Here is a 23,440-nt window from a genome sequence, read left to right as displayed (position 1 = left end):
GGCTCGCTTAAACTGACTTGAGAAAAGCATTGGGATGATTTACCTCTTGAACAATCGGGGCCCAGAAACCCAGGAAAACAGTGGCAGGATCCAGAAACACATTCACCATTACCATGGCAATTTCGGGGGCATTCCACCACAGACTCTAAAAGGAAAAAGAGAAGGATAATTCACAGGTGCCCACTGCATGAAGTACCTATCATTTGAACCACTACTAACTGACAGCGTGTTCTCGCTCTGAGAAGTGTTTACATTTGTTTTGTTTGAAGAGCATGAATAGCTGTGATTTTCTACTGCTGATGCCCCCAGTATCTTAGGACATTATATTCCAACAAAAAGGCTAAAATTATAAGGGTAAAACTATATGAGCTCCATACTTTAAATCTAGCCCTGTGCCATTTAATAAATACTTCAAAACAGTGTCCTCCTTTCAAGCACTGTTTCACTAGAAGGTACATCCCTTATGCCTTAGACTAAGAAATTAAAACCTTTATGCCTTAGATGAAGAAATTAAAATATATACTCTGTGTTTTATTCTGAGCAGCAAGAGAAACACTATAAATTGAAAGCCTGGAAAAAAATAAAGTCAGGTCATTTAACTATGGAAACCTATCCATGTATTCCTAAAAAACCTGACCCGAAGCTAGTGTTTGGTAAGAGCTTTAAAGATTATGCTTACCTATAATTATGGTATTAAAAGACACCTGCTCTGCATTTTTCCCATCATTATAAAAGGCCAGGTGCCAGATGCCAGAATCCAAATACTGGATAAAACCTGCCTCGTGGAGACTGACGGACCTCGCCTGCCGTCCTGCTCGCTCTGACTCCAGCAGGTTGCGTTGCTCCCTTGCAATCAGCCGGCTGCCATCCAGGAGCTCCACAAAGTCATACTGCAATGAAGAACAGACGGGAGCTTGATGAGTCATGGGGTGACCATGCCACCACCCTGACAATATGCTTATATTTAGACCAAGAGTTTCCTTTTGGAGCAGGGAAGCAGGAGCTGAAACCAATCCTTGCTTGCTTCTTTGCTCCTTGCTAAACATTCAAACAAAGCTACCAGCTAGTTCTTATGCTTAAAATGACTTTTCCAGTGGAAAGTGGCCAATGAACTCATTGCATACACTGGGGGAAGAAAACAGCAGGTTGAAATGAGTCTGCAGTCATGACTGGCACCTGAATTACAGGTGGGAGCTAGCTTTCAAACTGCGTTATATACATATGGGCTAATAAAAATAATATCCAATACCAATAATCTACTTTTCTTCATTTAGTTTCAGATGAAGGATTAACTGCTCATTCCCCCTTTTGTAGCCTGGAATTCTGGAGGAAGGAGAGCAAGAGCTTTACTTCCCATCACAGAAGCTCAAAACAGGAGATGGAAAGTAGAAAACATTGCAACTATCAAAAATGACAAACTGACCAAACCCCATGGTACCTCAGGTCAATGGACAGCACATATTGTATTTTTAACAACTATCATAGGGCTTGGGAAAATGTAGCATCATCTCAGCTGATAAAACAACCAAACTCACAGCACGAGATTTTATGCATGCTATGCATGTTTATGCACCTTAACTAGGGTTAATGGCATCTGGAGGGCTAAAACTGCTCCAGGCCCTGCACTGATTTTACATTATCTGGAGTCTGTTCTCATGGCTTGAAAACTGTCCTCTGCATGTTGAACATGTATAGATCAACATGTATAGAGCAAAATTAAACAGGTAGGAAAATTGAAGAGCATTCTTGCTTGTTGTAGAGAGTCTCTGCTTTTCCTGCTAAGACTGTTCAGAGCTTCACTTTTACTGTGACACGTTTATCGTACGGACTGTAATACATAAACCTTCAATATTCCCACATGCTGAAGACTTCTCTCAAATGAAATTACATCCAGGGCCTACTAAAGTAAAGGCCAGCATGTGAAACCACTGATTCACCTTGAGCTGGGATAAGAACAGTTCCCAGGACCAGAGAATCAGTGGTTTTACACCCTGACTTGTGACCTTCAGAAACTGCTCCTGGGACAAAAGAAAACATGATAGCTTTTGTCCTGGAGCAATGGTTTAAGTACTTATGTTCTCTTCTTGAAATTGCAGGCCAAAAATTCACTGATATTGTAAGGTTGCTCCTCCCTGGTAATCAGAATCATCTCGCCACCAGCCAGGATGTGAAGGAAATGCACTGTTAATACGACTCTATCAACACCCGAGACGCATTTCCAGCTACGTCTGAAGGAGCAGAATAGAACATAATGTGATGGGGATGCACAGATGCCGGTGCCTCGGCAGCTTTGTATGTGCTGCACCACATGAAAACGAATGTGATCATTTTGGGAGAGCAATTATTCAAAACTACTCAACACTCCCATTTGTCAGAGAATTAAATATTTATCTTATTTTGTGAGAGAGAGAAAAACAATTCTAGCTTTTTTTTACTCCTGCCTCTCTGGTGGTTTTCACTAATATTTTTAAAAAGGGAAGGCTCAGGGAGCTCTCAGTTTTAACAGGTCATTTACAGACATTAATAGTGACTTTGTAATTTGTATATGGCAAGAGACCACTTTTGTAGAAGGACAATTTCAGATTAAAACTGTATTTTTGATACAGGAACAAGTGGCTACACCACTTGATTGGCCACTAATGGCTGACAAGCACGGTACAATTCACCATTTTGTATTTGTAATGTAATAAGGACATATGCTGTTATCAGAACACCATTCTAGACTACTTTTAAAAAGCCATACAGAAGGGAATTTACTGTTCATTCTGTCCCCCAGCAAAAAACAATAATTGATCTTAACCCTTTTAAAGTCTGCTTTTTTATATTTAGGACATGGTAACAAAAACAGACTGGAAAAACAATTATCTTCATAAGCAAAACCATACCAATTTTATTTTCCTCCTATGAGGATAAATTAATTTCCTTTACATTGAGTCTAAATGTGATGATTTGCCCTACCATTCCATACAGTTTTGCTTTAAACCAAAGTCTCATTTTATGCTTAAAAGTCTCTTTAAATAAACATATTGATTCTCTGGCTGCAATGGAACTGACATTTTTAGAAAGTGTCACAAAGACTTTCAGGCTTGCATTGATTGGGTTTTGAATGGACAGCCACCGTCAATTATTTCTGGTTGATTTATTTATGATTCCCCGGAAAGAGAGAACTATGTATCTCAGATCAGTCTGTGACACACAAATAGTAGCTGTGCTTGAGACTAATTTTGGCACCTAAAGAGAATACACCAAGGCAACCAAAAATTCTGTCCTGAATATGATACATCAAACCATTCCCTACATGTTATATCCCTATTATTTTGGATTATGGGACAAAACAAGAGTTATATTTTCTGCATTCTGTTACTGCTTAATGATAGAAATCTAAGCAGTTGATAGGAATAGTTTATATACAATTCATCCTGTTACAAGGGTGTAAACTAAGACTTCTTGAGAACTCTCCCGAAATTATTTCTATCATACTTTTATTATGTCCCCTGCAATGATAGGATAATTGGCACCAGAGGCTGTACAGTTAGGAACAGATATTGACTACAGGTTCCTCTTACTTGCTGTCAGGTTTTAACTGGATGCAAAAAAGAGGTGGATAAACAGGCAAAGGGTACAGGAGAGAAGTGGAGAAAAAGGTGGCAAATGTGAAAGGCATGTTTTGCATTACAGTAAAAGGTGAGAGCGGAGAGAAGGCAGACATTGATGGGAATACCGAAGCTATAAGGAGGGAGCTAAAGAATGTGGTGTGTGGTTACACATGTAGGGTACCACAGGCATATGAGCAAAAATATTGGAGGAGGACAGGTGACAAGGCAACTTTACAAATGCTGGCAGAGTGCAGGAAGTAATGAGTTCTCTATTATTTAACGTGAGATCTGAAAATTCAAATACTGACGTTTGAGAAACAAGAAGCAGTTGCTCATTTGCATAAATTTTGTTATTAGCACTTGTCACTCTGTGACTAGAAGATAAGGGCAGATAGCATTCAAGAGACACAGACATGAAGTGATATGTATGAGTGAGAGCCTACTTTAAAAGTCCTCATGAAGCAACCCTAGCTTGACACATCCAGAGATGGGCTCTGAGCCAATTTTTGTCATTATGGGATGAGATCTTTGAGCTATGGTAGACAGATTATGGAAATATGAGCGCAAAAAAAAAAAAGCAGACATCATTAATGCATTGAATGAAACCCTCATAGTTAAACACCTCTTATGTTCTGTGCTGTTCTGGTCTCCACACCTTAAAAAGGCTGCATGAACACTGGAGAACATTCAGAAAAGGATGACCAAAGGACTGAAAAAGCTATCATAAAAAGAATGACAAAACAGACTGGAAAATATACAATTCACTGATAACACTAGAGATCCGTGAATCAAGGGTGGCATGGAGTAGAAATTCTTGAGAAATTCTGCCCTGCCTCTTCTAAAACACTACCAGCAGTGTGTGAAACAAAGGCTACTGGGAGGCTGTCTCAAAACACACTGAAGAGTACAGTGTGAGAAGTGTAGTTAAGCCTTGCTGCAAATGCCACAGATGCTAAAAGCTTCCATAGGTTCAAAGGTGACTATGCAAATTCACTGGAAAAAAAATCTATCAAAGGTTGTAAAATACAAAGACAGCATCTTTGACTCAGCAAAGTCCTGCAGCCTTAAAACTCTGGAGGCCAAAAGCATATTGTGGGAAGATCAGTGATGGTACTATCATGCTGCTTTATTAATCTCTCCATATCTGCTCATGGCCCCTATCACAGACAGAACGCTAGACAGGCCTTTGATCAAATTCAGCATGGATATTCATTTGTTTGTCTGCTATGTTCCTGTGACACTTGGAGCTACATGAGTGAGCTGCCTTGTCTAATGGAAGGATGCAGTGAAGCCCAACATCAGCTGTTAGTCTGTCCCTGTTACCTATGCCCAGCTTCCAGTTAGGTACTTTTGTCAGTACAAGCCATAAGAGTTAGGGGAAATAAGAAAGCAATAAATGGACTTAAGCTTGTAATCCCCTCAGTGTTCTATTTCATTAGATGTCTTTTTGCCAAAATACCTTATTTTGTTTACATAAGCTATTTCGGTTAAATATGTATTTTACCAGGACAAGTTGTGTCTGCATCGAAGTCCTGTGTTAGGACTTCGTTGGAGAAAGGCCTAAACCATTGAGATGTATCTTACTCCATTTTTTTCTCCCCACATGAAGGAGCATGGTCGCAAATAAAACCCCAACCACTTGCTGAAACTGCATTTTTGGGAGATTACATACATGCTTTATGTCAGGCACTTAAACTGGACATCATTGGATTCAAGGCCATATAAGCATTCTGATAAACCTGTACCCTTGGGAAGCTTTAGCAGCCTTATAAGTTCACTAGGGCACTGATAAGTAAGCATGCCTAATTTTTCAATGTATCAAGTGTCAGTCAATGGTTTGTAAACAATACTCTAATTATATACCAGGCAAAAATAGGACAAGAGAACTTGACCTATATCCTGGAAACAGTATGTCCAAAATGTCACAGAAACTACAGAAGATACAGTAGCAGGACTCACATATGATTCTTTCTCTTGTATCATACTTAAACATCAGTAAGAACTCAGAGTCTGTGTAACACAGATGACGGGAAACAGATTTAGTAGTCTATATGTTTTTGGGTAAAGGGCATTCCTATTTTAACCTTTCAACAGGATAAGGAATCAAGTAAAGATCTTTTTTTTAAGAGATGTACTTACTTGCATAACTTCTCATATAAATGCATAGTCCAGATCAGCTTCTTCAGTTTTATTCATTCTTGCCACACATGTATTCCCCTAACTCCTGTTATTATTGTTATAATTGAGAAGACATTTGTATTCCAAACCCCTATTTCCAATGGCTGATAACTTTCTGAATCAATTTTCTTTATGCTAGAATTTCTTGTGGTTGTTGTCAGCCTGAGGGTGGGTGTTCATACGTGAAGGTCTGAAGAAAATCCATTTAATCATTATTATGAAGATCAAATTTTTAAGTAAACATGAGTGCACTTTCTGCATTCAGTAAAGTGTTTCTACTTTAATGGAAACTAAACTACAAAATAAAGTTAATGTAACATTCCATGACTTCAGCTGCTTTGCTGACCCTTCCTCTGTGGTTTGTGACTGTTGAATAGGTGTAATAATTAGATCTATTTCTATATTGTACATATTTCAAAAGTTATGCCTTTTAAAAAATTAAAAAAACCAAAACCAAAATAATTTAAATAGTGCAGTAGCATTAAAATCAAATTTTTTTTTAAAAAAGAGGACTGAATTAAAATATATGAATTTTGCAGCTATGGATTTGGTGTTATAACTGTGTATCAGATGTAATCAATCAAGCTTTGATACAATTATAACATTAGGGTGCTATACTTAGATTTGTGTTCACGGTAAATCCATACACTCAAAAATCACTAAGATGTTTCTCCAAATGGGGTAGAAGAAAATGAACTAAAATACCTATTCAGGTGGAAAAATGGATCTGAACCAGCACTTGGACAAATATTGTACTGAAAGAAATCCAATGTTGGAGGGTCTTATATCTTTAAAATAAAACATGAATACAGTTGATGCTAAAATACCATCTCAGGCACTGATTCTCTGTTTCTCCTGCCAATCCAGAAGACTGTTCATTCTTTTATACTTTAACTATTCTCTAACTATGGATAAAAAGTGGTATTTTTGTTACTAGGCAGTGTGACTATATGCAATAAAAGGTGTCATTAGAAACCTTCTGAGGGGTGGAACAGGATAAATCCTCTGAGACACTTAAGAACAAAGTCTCGAGACACCAGATGCCTCGTGAAGACTGTCACTTTTACAACCCCAGTTCACTGGATCTTTGTAGAGACATATTATATATTTTTTCTTTTATGTATTTATTTAGTGAGACACCAAGCTGCAAACATGGCAGCATTTGCCTGTCTTGTTTGGAAATTTGGTTAATGTGCTGTTTGCAGGAACTCTCAACCATACCTTATGTGTGGCCATAAGATGCTCTATTAGTTGGCTTAGGTTTTTAAAGATATGTTCATATACCACAGAGGAATAAAAGTACCTATAAATTCTGCATGAAACAACTCCATGTCTGAAGCATCATCATTGATTAGAACAGATCATAAATAAGAATACCCTCTACCCCCATTCTAGATCCCAACAAACAGAGTATTCAAATGTTCTGGTCATCACATGAGACCAATAAAGTATAAATAGAAAAAAATAAAAATCAGCAAAATGGAAAAGAATGTAATCCTGAGAGAGAAAAAGATACAAAAGATACAAGATCATGGTTTTCAATAATGTATCCTACTTTTTAATGCAAGCAGTTCTCACCTGAGTGTGTGAAGGTGGTAAGCCTTTTCGACCATATACTCCAATCAATGCATCTTTCTGAAGGGATATATTGAATTTTAGAAATTGTGGCTGATCAATGAAGAGTTGTGATCTCCAAAAAATCCCAGGGGGCACTTCTTGTATCGCTCTTCGGCCTATATCAAGTTCTCCAGAATCTATAGTGTTGTTTTCTTGTGCAAATCCTCCTAATTTTCCTGGTGGGTTAGAATAATAAGGAGATCAAAAAATTAGTGTTCCTTTCTGGCTTTCAATCATCCTTCATATATATCTTCAAATATTTAGAATCACCTCAGAAAAATGTTACCTGCCAATCTTTTTGAATAGAAGATCCCAGGAATTCAATGATTTGGAAATAAAAAGGGAAAGATACCACAAATACTTAAAAACTAAAAATGCTGTAGCATCCCTAAGGAGGAGCATTATGGAAACAGTTTAGAACCTACATTAAATTACTATTTTTTTTTGCTAGCATTTTAATAGGGGTTTCTCAGAATAAAGTCTCACATCAAGAAAAAAAAATAAGAAGCAAAATGCAGCATGCAGTAATAGATACATAAACACAAATAGTCAAGAGAACTAATATAATCTTTTCTACATTAAATATCAGAGCATTTATTCAAGACTAACAAAAGCTACAGCTCTGGTTACCTGATTCTGGTTTTGTGTAAGCAAGCAATGCTGTATTTAAGCAGCTGGTACATGAGGGTGAGGCTTGAGTGAAGCAATATGAAGAAAAATGGAACTGTCATTATAGTCTTGGAATTTGCTGTGTTTTTACCAATTTACATTTTTTTCATCAGCTAGTCTATTATAAAAATGGAACTAAATCCATCTGAATGTGGTAAGCATGTTCATGTGATGCTCACTTGTTTGCGTACAAGTTTTCTGAAGAACTGACAATTCTGCCTTGTCTTTTATGTTCAAATTCTACATTATTCATCATTTGACAGAACAAACTGACACAACCTTTTTGCAAACATTTAGACTGTAAAAAAAATAGATTAAAATCTGAAATGCCAGGTGAGGTCACAGATTGATCCTCGCCACTTTTTGTGCATCCAAGATGAACCAAGACTGCTGCTGAATTAAACAGGTACAGAAGCGTCGCTGAGAGGCCTTGAGTGGGAACTTGTGCCATCATCAGAGCTGTGTCACAATGGCACTGTGGTCACTGAAAATGTCTCACAGGATTATCACATTGATCAGAGTGCTGTTGAGAAGAGACAGTGAAATATCTGATCTTGAAGAAACCATTTTTTAAACACTTTTCAGGATGAGTCTAATGCTTTTCTAAATTTGGACTTAACCTTTCATAATATTAGTGTGTTATTCTAGAAGATGGATCTGTAGTCACTATTTCAGTTTATTTAAGCATTTGTTTTTTACCTCTTTCTTCAAATTTAAGCATATTGTGTTGAATAAATTCACACACTGATGACTGGTAATCACTAAACAATAAACACTTGTTTGCTGTATTGATCTGCAGCTTCCCCTATTTCTACATTTCAAATGAAAAATAACTGCCTTGTACTACTGAAAAGATGAGCGAGACAGCTTGGGAAAGTGGCATTTATCAAACACATTAACCACCTTGCCAGGAATGCTTGTTTCTGGGGTTCAACACTTAGCAGATAATACTCTTATGGACTCCGATGTTGTTCACCGAAGAAAAGATAGTTTTACTTTGTAGCCACATCCCCCTTTAGCACCCCAACACCTCTCCCAAAACTGTCAGTAGCTGTTTGCCATGCTAAGGCTAGGGCGTTAATTATTCTCTGTTCCCTGTTGTTTCTCAATAAGCATTAAAAAAATCTTCATAGTGTCATCATTTCCTTTCCACTTTCTAAACAGTAACAGTTCTTACGCACAGCTTTAAATCAAAATATGAAATGTCATGTTCATTCACATTTACTGTGAGGGTGGTTGAAATTTCTCAAATCCAAATCAGAGTATCAGGATATTACCAAGGGACATGAGAGGGGTGGTACTGAAAGTTGTTCAGCTGTCAAAGTATCCAAATCAAGGCTTCATCGATGCTCCCTTAGAGTTTTCAGTAACTAGTGTGATAGCATAGGGCCCCTGCTCCTCACATTTCACATCTACTCGTCACACTTTCCCTTCTGCCTATCTGGTCCTTCTCTTGTGGTTTAAAATGTGTACTCTCTGGTCTGTCTGTTGTTTAATATTGATATATGCTGATAAATGACCACTTACCATATTCTGCAGAGGACAGCATTTTAACAGTGGGTGGAATTAACCCTGTTCTCTCGAACAGTATTTAGGGACATAAGGAAGGAAAAATGGATTTGATGTCCTTGTTATTTCCTTTTATTTTTGAGGCAGTGTATAACAGGTTTCAGTTTGTTAAAAAAATAAAAAAATTATCAAGGGAAAAACCCCATTAAGTATTTATAAAATATTTAGAAAAATACCAATATATTTTATACAAGAAAGTATATTGGCTATTGAATGCAGAAGACAATGGGATGATGAGCTGTCACTGCAGCATCAATATTCATTAACCATAGAGTAGCTTTTTCCTCTTCATTCAAAAAAAGTAAGAAGAGCACAGGAAGCAATAATGACTATCTAAGTACAAGAAAAAGGCAGGAGGGTAAAGGAAATGGAAGAAGAAAATGTCCTACTGGAGAAGTTTCATAGGCTTACAAAGATGACATAAGGAGTGAACTGAGCTATAACTTTTCTATGACTTGGAGCTGTGATAACTTGACAAAATTTTCAAGATGTCAATTGCTGGCAGAGGCTTCCTCCTTCTCAGTGGTAAGGAGGTCAGATGTACCTTGTGAATGGGAAAATGGATTTTTGTGTAATGAAGCAAACACTGCACTCATCAACCATTTAAATCAAGTTTTCCATTCAAAACCTATTGATTTTGAAGCCTCTGTTAGCCAAAAGTGCACAAGCTCTTAAATGTTTTGAGAATCTTAAAGGGCAACATTGAAAAAGGTCGATAAAAAATAATCCCTTTATGTGGTTTGTATTTTAAAAGCTCTTATAACGAAATTAAGAAATTTTTTTTCTTACTTTATATATTGGTTGGATGATTCAGACTCAACATTATATGCTAGAGACTTCAATAAAACAAATGTACATATTAGACCTGACCTATTAAATTTCAGAGAGAAATAAAAAAAAAAAAAAAATAGAAGAAAACATCAATCTCTGTAGAGAAAAACCCAAGGTATTCCATAGTGAGGTCCTCATGCCACATGAAGCTCCTTGATCATGAGCTGCCTTCTAAGCATAGCTAAGAGAGAAGCTTCAAAAATATGCAAAATATTCCTGAAGTGCCTCTTCTGGAGCAAAAACTTCAGAAAAAGCAATTATGACAGGTCACACAGATGTAATCTTCCATCCAAAAACTATTGAGAGCTTGCTTAAAGTCCCAAAGATTGAACCTTGGTATCAGGTCCCCCTTAAGAAACAGTATGTCCTGACTCCTTGGGCCCCCTGGCTTTGTTGTGGCCATTTCTTCAACACGAGGCCCCTAAGGCAGGGTGGTCCGAGCCAGCCCCAGCACCATCCTGCTACCTCTGGGAGGCCCACAACAACAACAAAATATATTATCACATATTTCAGAGTAAGCAGAGGTTCTTCTCTGCATATGATGAGAGCTTTCCTATGCTCGTCAAATAGCACATGTAAATTCCTGTGAGCAATTTTGGTTGACAGCAAGCTTTCCTAGTAAGATCAGCATCATTGCTCAGGATCCATAGGCCCCTTCGCATGCTAGGCAGGAGAAACCCTGGGTTCCTGTTTACCTACTTAAAATTACTATTGCTTACAAATGCTTTGTACTTGCATTATATAGAGAGTTTTGCAGGAAAACTTAAAGGTTGGTGTACGTAAGACACAAAGGAAGGAAATGTTCCAAAGGAAGGAAAAAAAATGGTGCCCATTTCACCTACCATTGTCTCCAGCAGGAACTGTTACAGGATGTGTTGGCACAGTATCAGAATTCACTTTTCCATTCTCAAATGTATCATTTTCAGTTTGCTGCAACTGCCAGTTGAGGCCAAACAGATGCATTGCTGGTGGTAGAGGATACAGGTTATTTGATGCTTTTAACCACAATGACAAATTGCACAAATAATGACTTCCCATGCTTTGCAGTGGAATAGCAACTCATACATTAAAAAAATTAAATTACATAAGCAAGCATTGGCAGACTAATAGTTCAGCATGGCACTAAGCAATTACTACCACTGTCCTTTAATGATACAGCGCTTTCAGTGAACACAATTGACAGGAAGCTCACCAGTCTCATTTTGAGTCTTTTACCAGTCCCAAATCAATGTTCAAAAGGATAGGCAGTATTTATGTTCTTTCCTCTTTATTTCATTTTTGATGCTTCTGAAGAGACAAATCATTTAAGTGAACTCCTAAATGACCTACTAAAATAAATGATTTTCCCAGCAGATGGATCCATCCTGGTTAGCCAGAAAGGGAAAAGAAAAAATACAGGAGAGGAAGGAGGGTGCTGTGGGTGTTGCAGGGCTAACCTAAGACATGAGCACTTCATGCTGTCAACAACACCCTGCACAGCCTCCTGTTACATGCCCATTCCCCATGCTAGTCTACAAAACGAGGCCAAGGCCATGAACAGAGCCAGAGACACTGGGACACTTTGCTCTGATAATGGTAATACATAAGCTAGGTTTCTGAATTACTTAATTCCCCACAACCACATTCATTTGAAAGGTGATACCATGCTAAAGAATTTAGCTAAGTTAATTACGAGGCAGAGTCAACCTTCCGTGGTATTAAGGGGAATTTAGGGAACCTTGATCACCAGGGATTAAGGAATGAACCCTGTGTCTAAACCTTTAGAGCAAAAATATGGAAAAAAACCCCCACCTTAGTGCTGTACTGTGATACTCAAAACATATGCAATTTCATGCTGTCTGTGGATTATTTTCTTCTGTTCCAATGTCTCTATAATGCCACCAAAATTCATTTTAATTACTCAACTTTGTGCTTGGTGTAACATGGATTTGCTCATTCCATGGCAACACTTATCTGCAAAGCAGCTAAAATAGTCTTTCAGTGCTACTAGGGAATAAAAATACACTGGGAAAAAATACCTGTAATCATGTATTTTAACTATTAGTGCAAAATAAAAGGAAGATAATTCACTGTACTTTGTTGCTTCTGCTCCTTCTCTCTCTCTGAAGAAGATTACTGCTAGAGTCAACGTTACTAATTTATTCATTCCCTCTATGCAAATGACAAAAAATTCTTCATCCCATTTGGTTTCATCTCTGATCTTTAAATCTCTCTGTATTGACCATGGCAACCCTTACTTAAGATGAACAGGCATCAATGGAAGTTTAGTTAGCCAGGCAACAAAAACTGCCAAATTAAGAGATTGTCTGCCAGGTCTTTGCCTTAAAGCCTCCCCCTTACCCTGAACAAAACAAAAAACCAGAATGCAACTAAAGACCTGTTACTGAATACTTCAAAGACTGAAATCCTCACTACAGATGACAAATTCTCTTTGTTCCAAGTCTCTGACTCTACTATTACTCTTCTTTCCAAGACCTTAAATTGCCTGTCAAAGCCTGATAATGTAGAATGTTTCTTGACCCTAGAAACATCTTTCTTTTTTCTCCTCTCAACTCTTGTTAAACCATAAATCTGACCACCACCATCTTGGGCACATGATTAGAATTAGCCATTATTATTTTGACCCTCCCTCAGTTGAAATCCTTATTTATGTATTAATCACCCAACAAGTGTACCTGTTTTAATATATTTCAGTAAAATCCCTAGGGTCAAACTCTACTATTTGTTATACTTGTTCACTTCACTGGCAGCAATGAAAGACTGCAAATAGCTAAATATTTTATGATTTAAACCCAGTACATTTCTTGTTTTCAAGTCTGGAGATCTCAATCACCTCTCTTAACTTTGCTGTCTTCTTATCCCTTTTATTAGCTCTTCTGGAGAAAAAAAAAAAAAAGAAAGTGACATTCATTTTGTAACTCTAGAAACACAGGAGCTTAGAACACCATTAACATCAGCTGGTGCTGTGTACATGCCCTGTGGCTCTTCATGCACTGGGAGATCAGAAGGGGAAGCTCCAACACAACCTTCTAGCCATTCCCTTGTAATTCAAACCAGCTGGAATTTGAAGTCTTCAAAGGCAAGGACAGTGGGATCTATACTGATTACATCAATATAACCACAATTACTACAATGTAAGTGACAACTATCTTTTCTTTGTGTTTATACTGATGGGAGTCCCACTGTAGTTTACTGTCAAAGACAGGGAGCTTAGCTGTATCCCTCAAATACACTACTCCTCTCTCAGCTTTGACAATGAACTAGAAACAAGTTCAATACATAATGTTTAATGAAAATGAACAGATGGATAAATGCAGCTGTTCCACAGATTGTGAATGTAGGAATATTTTTTAAGCAGACAAAAACTGTTGCTAGACAATTCCAATGACAAAACTTACAGTGTGTACTAATACACTAAACAATTCAACTACATAATCTCTCTGAGCTAGTGCTATGGAATTTAGAGAATTCTCCTTTCACAACAAACATGAAAACAACATAAAAGAAACAGGCTTGTTGCTAAAGTATCAAATTACAAGGCAGAATTTCTTTAGAGATGACAAACTTTAGGAACATATGTAAATTGACTGATTAAGACAAACTTAGGCACTATTCTGTCAGTCAAAATTTGTCTTCTCTCAGCTGGCCATCAGTATAAAAGCTAACTTTATGTCCTTATCAGTTTTATAAGGAAATTGAGGCACCTGATAAAAATTCTTGATGCTATTATGAATCTGTTTAGCAGCACCTGGTACTGGTACCTCAGTGGGATGTCCGAGACCTTCAAGTCAAATGGTATGAACTAGTTCTGAATTTCCAAAGGGAGAATGAGGCAAAGAGACTGCAGAGGTGTATATGTTTGTCTGATTTCCTTTGATCTAGAAAAAGATGAAGGCCTTCTTCCAGCTTTGGGATGGGGATGTAAGAGACCAATCCCCTTCTCTGTTTCTACTGTATTCAGAGAAATAGCAGCTTTACTTCTTTTTATAAAGAATTTGATATATAAAACAAAAATTAGAGCAACAACATTTGAAGAAAAATGCACTTCATTATTTCCTGCTGCTATTTTTGTCTTAAATCTAACGTAAAAGTTTCTTGATTTTTGGATTAGATATTACCTGTCAAGTCTGGTTTATTCCCAATCAATTTGGAATTTATTTGGTGTTAGACAATGCCAATGAAGCCAAGAGACCCATCCTAGAGTCACTAGTTCTGACTCTGCCAAGTCTACGGGGATACCAACACGGGAATGACTTTCTTTCAATACTGGCATAACTTTGACAGCAGCAAGGACTTGTGTGAGAATGCCAGATGCCTCTAACCAGAAGGCAGGCAGATTGTGATGGCTGTGGTCACGGATCACAACAACTCCATCCAAATAATCCACAGCTGCAAGCAGAGATGAATTCTCAGGGGCTGGGAGAAAAGATGGGTTGTCACAATTCCAAATTTGCCCACAAACCCTAACAAAAGCCTCCTTTTACTTGTATCAAGACTGGGATGATTGCTTCCATTGTGGAACAAGATGGCTTTTTAAGCAGGAAAACAGATGATGATATCTGGGAAAAAGGAGTTTAGGAAGTCTGGATGTGGATTAAAGAAGGAAATCTTAAAAGCACAGGAGCAGACCATCCCCATGTGCTGAAAGGTGAGCTGGTGAGGAAGATGATCCTGGATGAACAGAGAGCTTTGAATGGAACTCAGGGAGAAAGGGAGAGTTTATTGCCCCTGGAAAAGGGCATCGACAGCTCAGGACTACAAGGTGTTGTGAGGTCATGAGGGGAGAAAATTAGAAGGACCAAAGCCCATATAGAGCTTAATCTGGCCATTGCTATAAAAGACCACCAATGATTTTACAAACATGTCAGCAAGAAAAGGAGGGCCAAAACCCTCCATCCTTCCTTGGCTAAACAGTGACAAAAGATGAGGAAAAGCCTGAGGTACTTAATGCCTTCGTTGCCTCAGTTGTTAATAACAAGACCAGTTGTCATCGAGGTATCCAGCCCCTAGAGCTGGAAGACAGAGACAGGGAGCAGAATGAAGCCCACATAATCTGGAAGGGAATTTTCAGTGACCTGCTGTGCAACTTAGGCACATACCTGTTCACCCGAGTATTGAGGGAGCTGGCAGAAGAGCTCACCAAGTCACTTTCAATCATTTACCAGCAGCCATGGTTAAGCATGGATGTCCCAGGGAACTGGAAGTTGGCAAATGTGATGCTCATCTACAGGAAGGGCCAGAAGGAGGATCCAGGGAACTGCACACCTGTCAGCCTGACCTCAGTGCTGGGGAAGGTCATGGAGCAGATCATCTTGAGTGCCATCATGCAACATGTATGGGACAAACACAGGATCAGGCCCAGCCAGCATGGGTTTACAAAAGGCAGGTCCTGCTTGACCAACCTGGTCTCTTTCTATGACAAAGTGACTCACTTAGTGGATGAAGGAAAGGCAGTGGATGTTGTCTACCGAGACTTAGTAAAGTTTTTGATACCTTCTCCCACAACATTCTCCTGAAGAAACTGGTTTCTCATGGTGTGGACAGTTGTGTTCTTTGTTGGTATAAAAATTGACAGGATAGGCAGGCCCAGAGAGTGGCGGTGAACAGAACTGCATCCAGCTGGTGGTCAGTCATGAGTGGTGTTTCCCACAGCTCAGTATTGGAGCCAATGCTGTTTAAAATCTCTATTGACAACCTAGACAAGGGCATGAAGTGCACCCTCAGCAAGTTCACAGATGACACCAAGCTGGGCAGGAATGTTGATTTGTTGGAGAGTAGGATAGCTCTGCAGAGGGATCTGGGTAGGCGGGATCAGTGGGACAAAACCAATTGTATGAGGTTCAACAAGGCTAAGTGCTGAGTTCTGCACTTTTATCACAACAACCCCATGCAGTGCTACAGGTTGGGGGAGAAGTAGCTGGAAAAATGTCCAGCTGAAAAGGACCTGGAAGTGCTGTCTGACAGTAGCTGAACATGATCCAGCAGTGTGCCCACGTGGCCAAGAAAGCCAATGGCATCCTGGCCTGTATTAGAAATAGTGTGGCCAGCAGAAGCAGGGCAGGGATTGCCCTGCATACTTGACACTGGTGAGGCCACACATCAAAAGCTGTGTCCAGCTCTTTTCACTACAAGAAAGACATTGAGGTACTGAAGCATGTTTAGGGAAGGGCAATGAAGCTGGTAAAGGGTCTGGAGCACAGGTTTTTTGAGGAGCAACTGATGAAGCTGGGGTTGCTTAGTCCAGAGAAAATGAGGTTCAGGGAGACCTTCATGCTCTCTACAACTACCTGAAAGCAGGTTGTAGTAAAGTGAGTGTCAATCTCTTCTCCCATATAACAAGTAACAGGCCAAGAGGAAATGGCCTCAAATTATGCCAGGGGAGGTTTAGGTTAGGTATTAGGAAAAAATGTTTCCATGGCAAGGGTTGTAAAACATTGGAACAGATTGCCCAGGAAAGTAGTGAAGTCACCATTCCTGGAAGTGTTTAAAAAGCCCTGTGGATAGGGCTCTTCAGGACATAGTTTAATGGTGAACATGGTGGTGGTGCTAGGTTGACAGTTTGACTTGATGATTTTTAAGCTCTTTTCCATCTTTAACAATTTAACCTATGATTAAATAGTTACATTTTTAAAAACTCAAATTAAAAAATTAACCTAATTTTAATTAATTTTAACGTAAATTTAATTTATGGGAAGACCTACCATCTTTAACCTATGATTCTAGGATCATCTACCTATTCGACTGTTCCAGTCCCTATATCTATTCTGCAAAGTCTTTAGCATCTCTAGCTACCAAGAGCTCCTCATTTGCTGAAGCTATGCTAGCATTTACCTTTGGACTGAGTTGTTCAAGGTGGCATTTGTACTGCTACTGGAAAAATTATCCACATGGCCAGCCTTCAGAGTGTGGTGATAGTCCAAATAGTGAGGAGTGCATTCCCTCTAACAGAGTGGAAAGAAGAGGCATCAGAGATGAGAAAGCTCTCTTGGATATGGGCTGCCCTTGGCATGAACAGAGTACCAGGGGCTGTGTGTGTGTTTGGTGCTGGTGAATATGGCTAAATTCACCAGAAAAAATCCCAAACATAAAAGCAGTAACCAATTAACAGTTGGGCTCTTGCCCTCCCTTTTTCCCCCCACCTCCCCCCTTCCCCTGCCAAATGGACTGGGATATTAAAAAATTCAGAGCTCAAATTAAAGGAGTGCATTTGTACCAACAGTAGCTTTAATGCTAACAGAAAAATGCTATCATTTGTTGCAGGCTATTGGGTAATCTTGCTGTCTATCACTGCATAGTTCACTGAAGGGTTTCTGAACCATCTTAAACTGCTTTTTCAAGCTTGGTTGATCTTGCCTTTCACTGTGTAACTGAAGTCTAGTTATTTTGGTTTGTAATCAGTCTAAAAAGCCGTCCATGTCCACTCAATAATTAAAATAGCAACTAAGAGTACAATTCACAGCAAACACTTGAAAAAAAACCACCACTAGTTTACACTGTGTCAAACATTTTGCAATAATCTTCAGGAAGAAGTTGCCCATTTCTTGTGCATGCTCCTTTCTCAAGCTAGTAATTCGGTGCTTTATGCATTACCTTTACAAGGAACTTGCTCTTGAGCAAATACACTATATTATCACTTCAAAACCCTCTCCAAAATTTTCTTGCATCCATAAAAAAATCAGTCCTTGGTCAAAGATGGATAATTTATTTAACTAAGGGGCAGAACTAGAACTGACAGGGCTGACAACTACCTGCTGCATTCAACTGCATACCTGCTGCATTTGCCACCTTGCTCAATATCTCAAAGTTCTCTTCTGCCAAAATTATGAGAGGCACAAAAAGGAGTTGTTACAGATAACCAATTCATGTAGCTGTTTTTCTATTTAGCAAGAACTGGACTTGTCTGAATTTTTCCCCCCTTCTCATACACTTGAATGCTATGAGGATAGGACAGCTAGTTCATAAAGGAAATAGACAGGTGTTAGCATGATCCAGTGTCCAGTGTAGCTCTGAACAGAAAACAAAGTTCAGATCAGATGTGAATATATACACAATGCGGGGGTTTATGACTATCAGAATTTTTTTTTTCCTTCATAGGAAAGGGTAGCAATATACAGTAAAAGCACAGAAACTTATTTATTGTTCTGGTCAAAATTCAAGATTGTCTCTATCTTAACTCACCAGGATCAACCACAACTTCTTCTAAAGTTCTGTAAGTGACAAACATGCTCATATGAAACACAAAGGGCATAGCAAACACCCTGTGAGCTGTGCAGGTGAAAGAATCACAGATGCAGATCATAAGGACACATAGACAAAACCATACACATACAAGCAGAGGCTTTATTAACAGAAGCAGTCCTACAGTAATTGAAGAGGTAATCCCCTGAAGTACCAGTCAGAAGTGCCAGCAATTTAAGACCTTCCATTCTGAATCTGCCAACTTGTTTCTTGCAGGAAAGAATTCTAAAGGTGACACAGGGCATTACAGGAGAACAAGAATTCACAGGTAAGAGGATTCTTTTAAGTAGAAAGAAAAAGAAACAGAGTTGCCTGAATTGGCAAATGGACTTTCAGTATTCCTCCAGCTTTTCTTAGAATAACAACAGAAAAATTAACACTAGACAGCAGACAGAAAAAACACTGGCTATCTCTAAAGAGCAAGCATCTCCCCAAAACCTCTGGAGATAAGGCCTATGGCATATGTTTTAAACATAAAGAACTCAACACTGTAGGGGAAGTTGGCAAGAGGAACTGAACGATGTTGGCGACACTCCTTCCCTTCTTCCATGTGTTTTACAAGGAATGGTAATCAAGTCTTATTATTCACGAAGCTGTGCTTGAAGATGAGCTTCTTGCTAAGTTATTGAACTCATGTTCCAGGACTGCCACTGCTACAATTTCTGGGTGCTGGTATTTTCAAACCATGATTTTAAAAATTGCTTCCTTAGAATTAATAGAAAAACCTTTATGCACACTTGCACATAAGGAAAAGTGAACATAATCTATATTTAAAGAAATGCAAAAAGATTATAATTTAAACTAAGCAAATTGCAATTATTGCTCAACCTTGTTGAAGGATTATCTTCTAGTTCATCTCCCTGTTGGCAATACATTTTAAAATGAAGTATTTGAACATTGAAGTGGTTTTTGAAATTATCTTCCATATATTTTTCTTGCAGCCATAATTAGAATCTAAACCTATTTTATTCTGAAGGACCTGAAGTGGACCAGAAGATGTGCAAATGAACTGTCAGTCATTTGCATTCATTTGCTTTTTTCTAAGATAATAGGATACCTTGGATGTTGCTGCAGATCAAATAGTGAATTAAAAGTAGTTAATTAAAATGTTAAATAAAGTGAATTAAAAGTTACAAAGACAAGTTCTTTATTTATTACTGTTTTTCTCAAATCAATACAACTCCTGTTATTTCCAAATTTATAATGACTTTAAAGTGCATGTTTTTGAGCACCTTCAAAAGATTAGTCACCAGCAGCATCATATAAAAGTTGCTGAACATATGCACTGAATGTAAAACATTTTAGTATAGTGCTATATGAAAAACCTAGTAATACCTATCAAGATCAATATAGTAACAGAAAAACTGTGGTATTTTCCCTTTTATCCTAAAGAGTTGAATGGGTCCATTGATTTTACTGTTTCATCTGCAAAAAAACCCCAACCTTTCTAGTCTATTCCTTTTTTTCTCTTGGCATCTTTTAACAAAGCATTTGCAAAACATCAAAAATATTTGCCTAGAAAAAATATAGCAACAAAGGTATATCAGCTACCTACTATGGATAAACTTACTCTCCTTGACTGCTAATCAAAACTGATTACATGACACTTTAAAGTACTGTTGCATTTGAACTGTTAAGAAAGATGTGTGGTAGTCTTGGTGTAAATATTTTTTACTTATATTCACCCCAAGATGGAACCTTTATTCCTCTGAAAACTTGCATGGCTAGATGTCTCATTTCAGTTGTCAAGCCAGGGACTTTAATGCAACAGTGGTCTGATTCTGTCAACTGCATTACACGAGGCACATTCAAAGCTTAAGGGAGAATTCAGATTTCTTAAAACAGAAACAAAGATAATAATTCAGTAGCCTCTTATTTAAATAAGATGTATCTGTTATGTCTTGTTTCAGATTTGCCCATTTATTGTGATGAACAGCAAACCTACCCCATTTTGTAAGTCTCCACTATACCTAAGTAGTCTTTAGTATTATCCTGGGCTTTCTCCTCAACATAGCTTTTTTTTTTTTTTTTTTTTCCCCCAGCTAATGTTGTTCAGTCTAAAAATATGGTAAAAAATTACAGCTACAGAAATGATGGGGAAGTGCATACTGGATTGCTGACTCTTTTGAGGCAAGGGTTGTTTTGTTCATACAAGGGCAGGAAAAACATTCTGTAAATTTTGGGTTTCTATCTAATAAAGTCATAATCAAGGATTTTAAATATTGTGGGGGAGAAGAAAATTTCCCTGATTTACACGTTTCAAGACCAGGTTAAGACTATAGGCTAATAACTTTTCTGTATTCCTTCAGGGATTTATATTATTGCTTCTCATTCTAGAACTCCTTCTTTTTCTTCCTTAAACTTGGCTTTCTGGAAAAAAGCTGAGGCTCAAGTTTTTTTAATCTATTTTAGTTTTTTTTTCCACAGGTCCAACAGAAGTCTTGCTTTGTCCTTTAAACCACAACCCTCACAAAACAGAAGTGTTAAGAAAAGCAATGACAACGTAATGCCTCAAAATGAATCGGAAACAACTTTCTTAGGTAAGAGCAGTGATGAAGTGATCCAACCATTTTTATAGTTCAAAAGTCTTATTTATTACAAAGAAATCAACCACCCCAAACCCAAACCCCACAAAACCACCACAAATCTCTTGAGAGATATAATTAAGTGGCACTATATGATCATGCATAGCCTATTTGCATGTTGATGGCACAGAAAAGTGAAGTCTGATGAAAAGACTTATGAACCAAAGGAAAAAGAAACAGGGGCCAATTAATGCAATGTTCAAAGGACACACTGAGCTGGGAGTTTATATTATGTAGTGAAACACTTGTGTTGCATATTTCCATCTCATGACTAGCTAAAAAAGATCAAAGAGGTTTTATTCCATATTAAGAATAACAGAATATTACAGCAAACATGCAATAAGGATAAATGTAATAAGCTTTAATAAAAGATGATAATAAGGCTTGATAAGAACTTTTGGAATGTCACCAAATCTGAAATGTAAGATGAAAGCATCTGCATGTAGAGATTGTAGTGTGTTATTTGGAACCCCACGGAGCTAAACTGTGATTAGAACTCCATATTTTTCCATAAATTAGCTTTTGTTTTGAATTTCCTGCTGAGATCATATGCAAGTTGATTGAATGTGCAAGTCAATATATAGGTTTTCTAATCCTTTGCTGTTTTTAGGCTTCATGATATCACAATTACAGCAGTCCACTTGTAGATCAAAGGTACATGATTGAGGCTGAAAGAAAATAACCTATAACCTCTTTACAAAACTTCTTCATGGTGATTTAGACCTATCCATGATAATTACCATTCACCTACCTGAACCGTGCAATTATGTAGATGCATAAACCAACCACTACATGCAGATCAACTTGCAAGCCCACAGAATTTCCACTTGAATCCATATTTAAAACCAGAATGGACATGCTGAGTTCACCTTCAAGGGGGCCTTTTTACACAACTCTACCTTACCTCAACGTCTCCAGTGTAAACTTGTAAGTCATTAGCTATCTGCATAAGCAAATAATCTTGTGCAAACCCTTGGTTCAAAATCCCAAGGTTTACAACAGCTCAGTGATCGCAGTCACCTCTTACTGAAGCATCACCACCACTCTAGGGACTGGATATTAGATAGGGCATCCTTTATTATTTAGTCATTAATATGTTTTATGTGCATTGGAATAACATACCATGTTCCTCCACTGAAGTGAAATGTGTTTTTTATGGAACTATTCCTGTAAGCAAAGTTATACGAAAGGTACAGGAAAAATACTATCAACAGAAAAAATAATTTACCATAAATGATTTATGAAAGGAAACCATGACATAAAGACAAACTTACTGTTAATTGTTTGTGAAGCTAGTGAATTGCTTGCAAGTCAGTTTGTAAACCACTTTGTATTTTGTATCAGTTATTTAAGCCTTGGAAAAAACAAGTTAGGATTACAGTTTCACATTGATTTGTTTTCCCCCTTTAAAGTTAAATCAGCCGCAACATGGAACGGTAAAATCTTACAGGTGATTATTACGAATAGCCAGTCTCAGTTCTAAAGCAACGGTCACTGATAAAATTGATAAAGAAAACCAACCACTCCTTTTACTGTGTGAAAAGACATTGGATCAGTAATAAGAATGTATTTTAAAATTATCCTCTACTTTTGGCTACAGCTGAATTGAAATAACAGTGGGGATTGCATCTCTCCTTTTCAAATGTGGATACCTCAATTTCACTACCTCTACTTGAGAGTACTAACAGGAGACAGGAAAAAAGTAGCTGGGGAAATAACTAAAACCTGGGAAATAACTTGAAAACATAAATAACTTTTCCTTAGCAGTGTGAAAAGATTTGGAGTGAGTCAAATGAGGACGCACTGTCCAGCAAAAATGCCTCAATAAAAAGTGGTGTGAGACTTGACATCTCAAAGATAAAAGAGAAGGCAAAACAACAGATAAGCCTGGAGCTTTCGCAAGTGAAGATAAAACTTACTGTACCCAGTTATTGTGTCAACACCTCATGAAATCAGTGGTTAGCAGTAGGTTAACTCTGTGCAGCTGGATATTGTTTTAGTTTTCAATGAGTATTATTGAAATAAAAATACTACTCTTCCTGTACCATAATAAGGGTAACTTAGAAGTATTTTTAAATTAAAAATCTCACAGGAAACATACCTATTTTCTATATGTAGTGGTTTCTGGAACTAGCTCATTTTCCAAATGGCTGATAT

General features: G+C 37.9%; 1 protein-coding gene across 15 annotated transcripts in view; it reads right to left on the bottom strand.

Moving 5' to 3' along the window:
• Positions 1-23,440, bottom strand: part of TENM3 (teneurin transmembrane protein 3) — a 1,315,365-nt gene that overhangs the window by 86,318 nt on the left and 1,205,607 nt on the right. For all 15 annotated transcript variants that reach the window (XM_039550639.1, XM_039550640.1, XM_039550642.1 and 12 more), the window contains 4 exons: positions 11,303-11,425; positions 7,353-7,567; positions 680-890; positions 44-145 (listed from right to left, as the gene is read on the bottom strand). In XM_039550639.1, the coding sequence (XP_039406573.1) occupies positions 44-145; positions 680-890; positions 7,353-7,567; positions 11,303-11,425 (651 nt within the window). The remainder of the gene's footprint in view (positions 1-43; positions 146-679; positions 891-7,352; positions 7,568-11,302; positions 11,426-23,440) is intronic.

This window comes from Corvus cornix, chromosome 4 (assembly GCF_000738735.6).
Source record: "Corvus cornix cornix isolate S_Up_H32 chromosome 4, ASM73873v5, whole genome shotgun sequence".
Lineage (NCBI taxonomy): Eukaryota > Metazoa > Chordata > Aves > Passeriformes > Corvidae > Corvus > Corvus cornix.
This window is presented reverse-complemented; position numbering and strand designations above follow the sequence as displayed.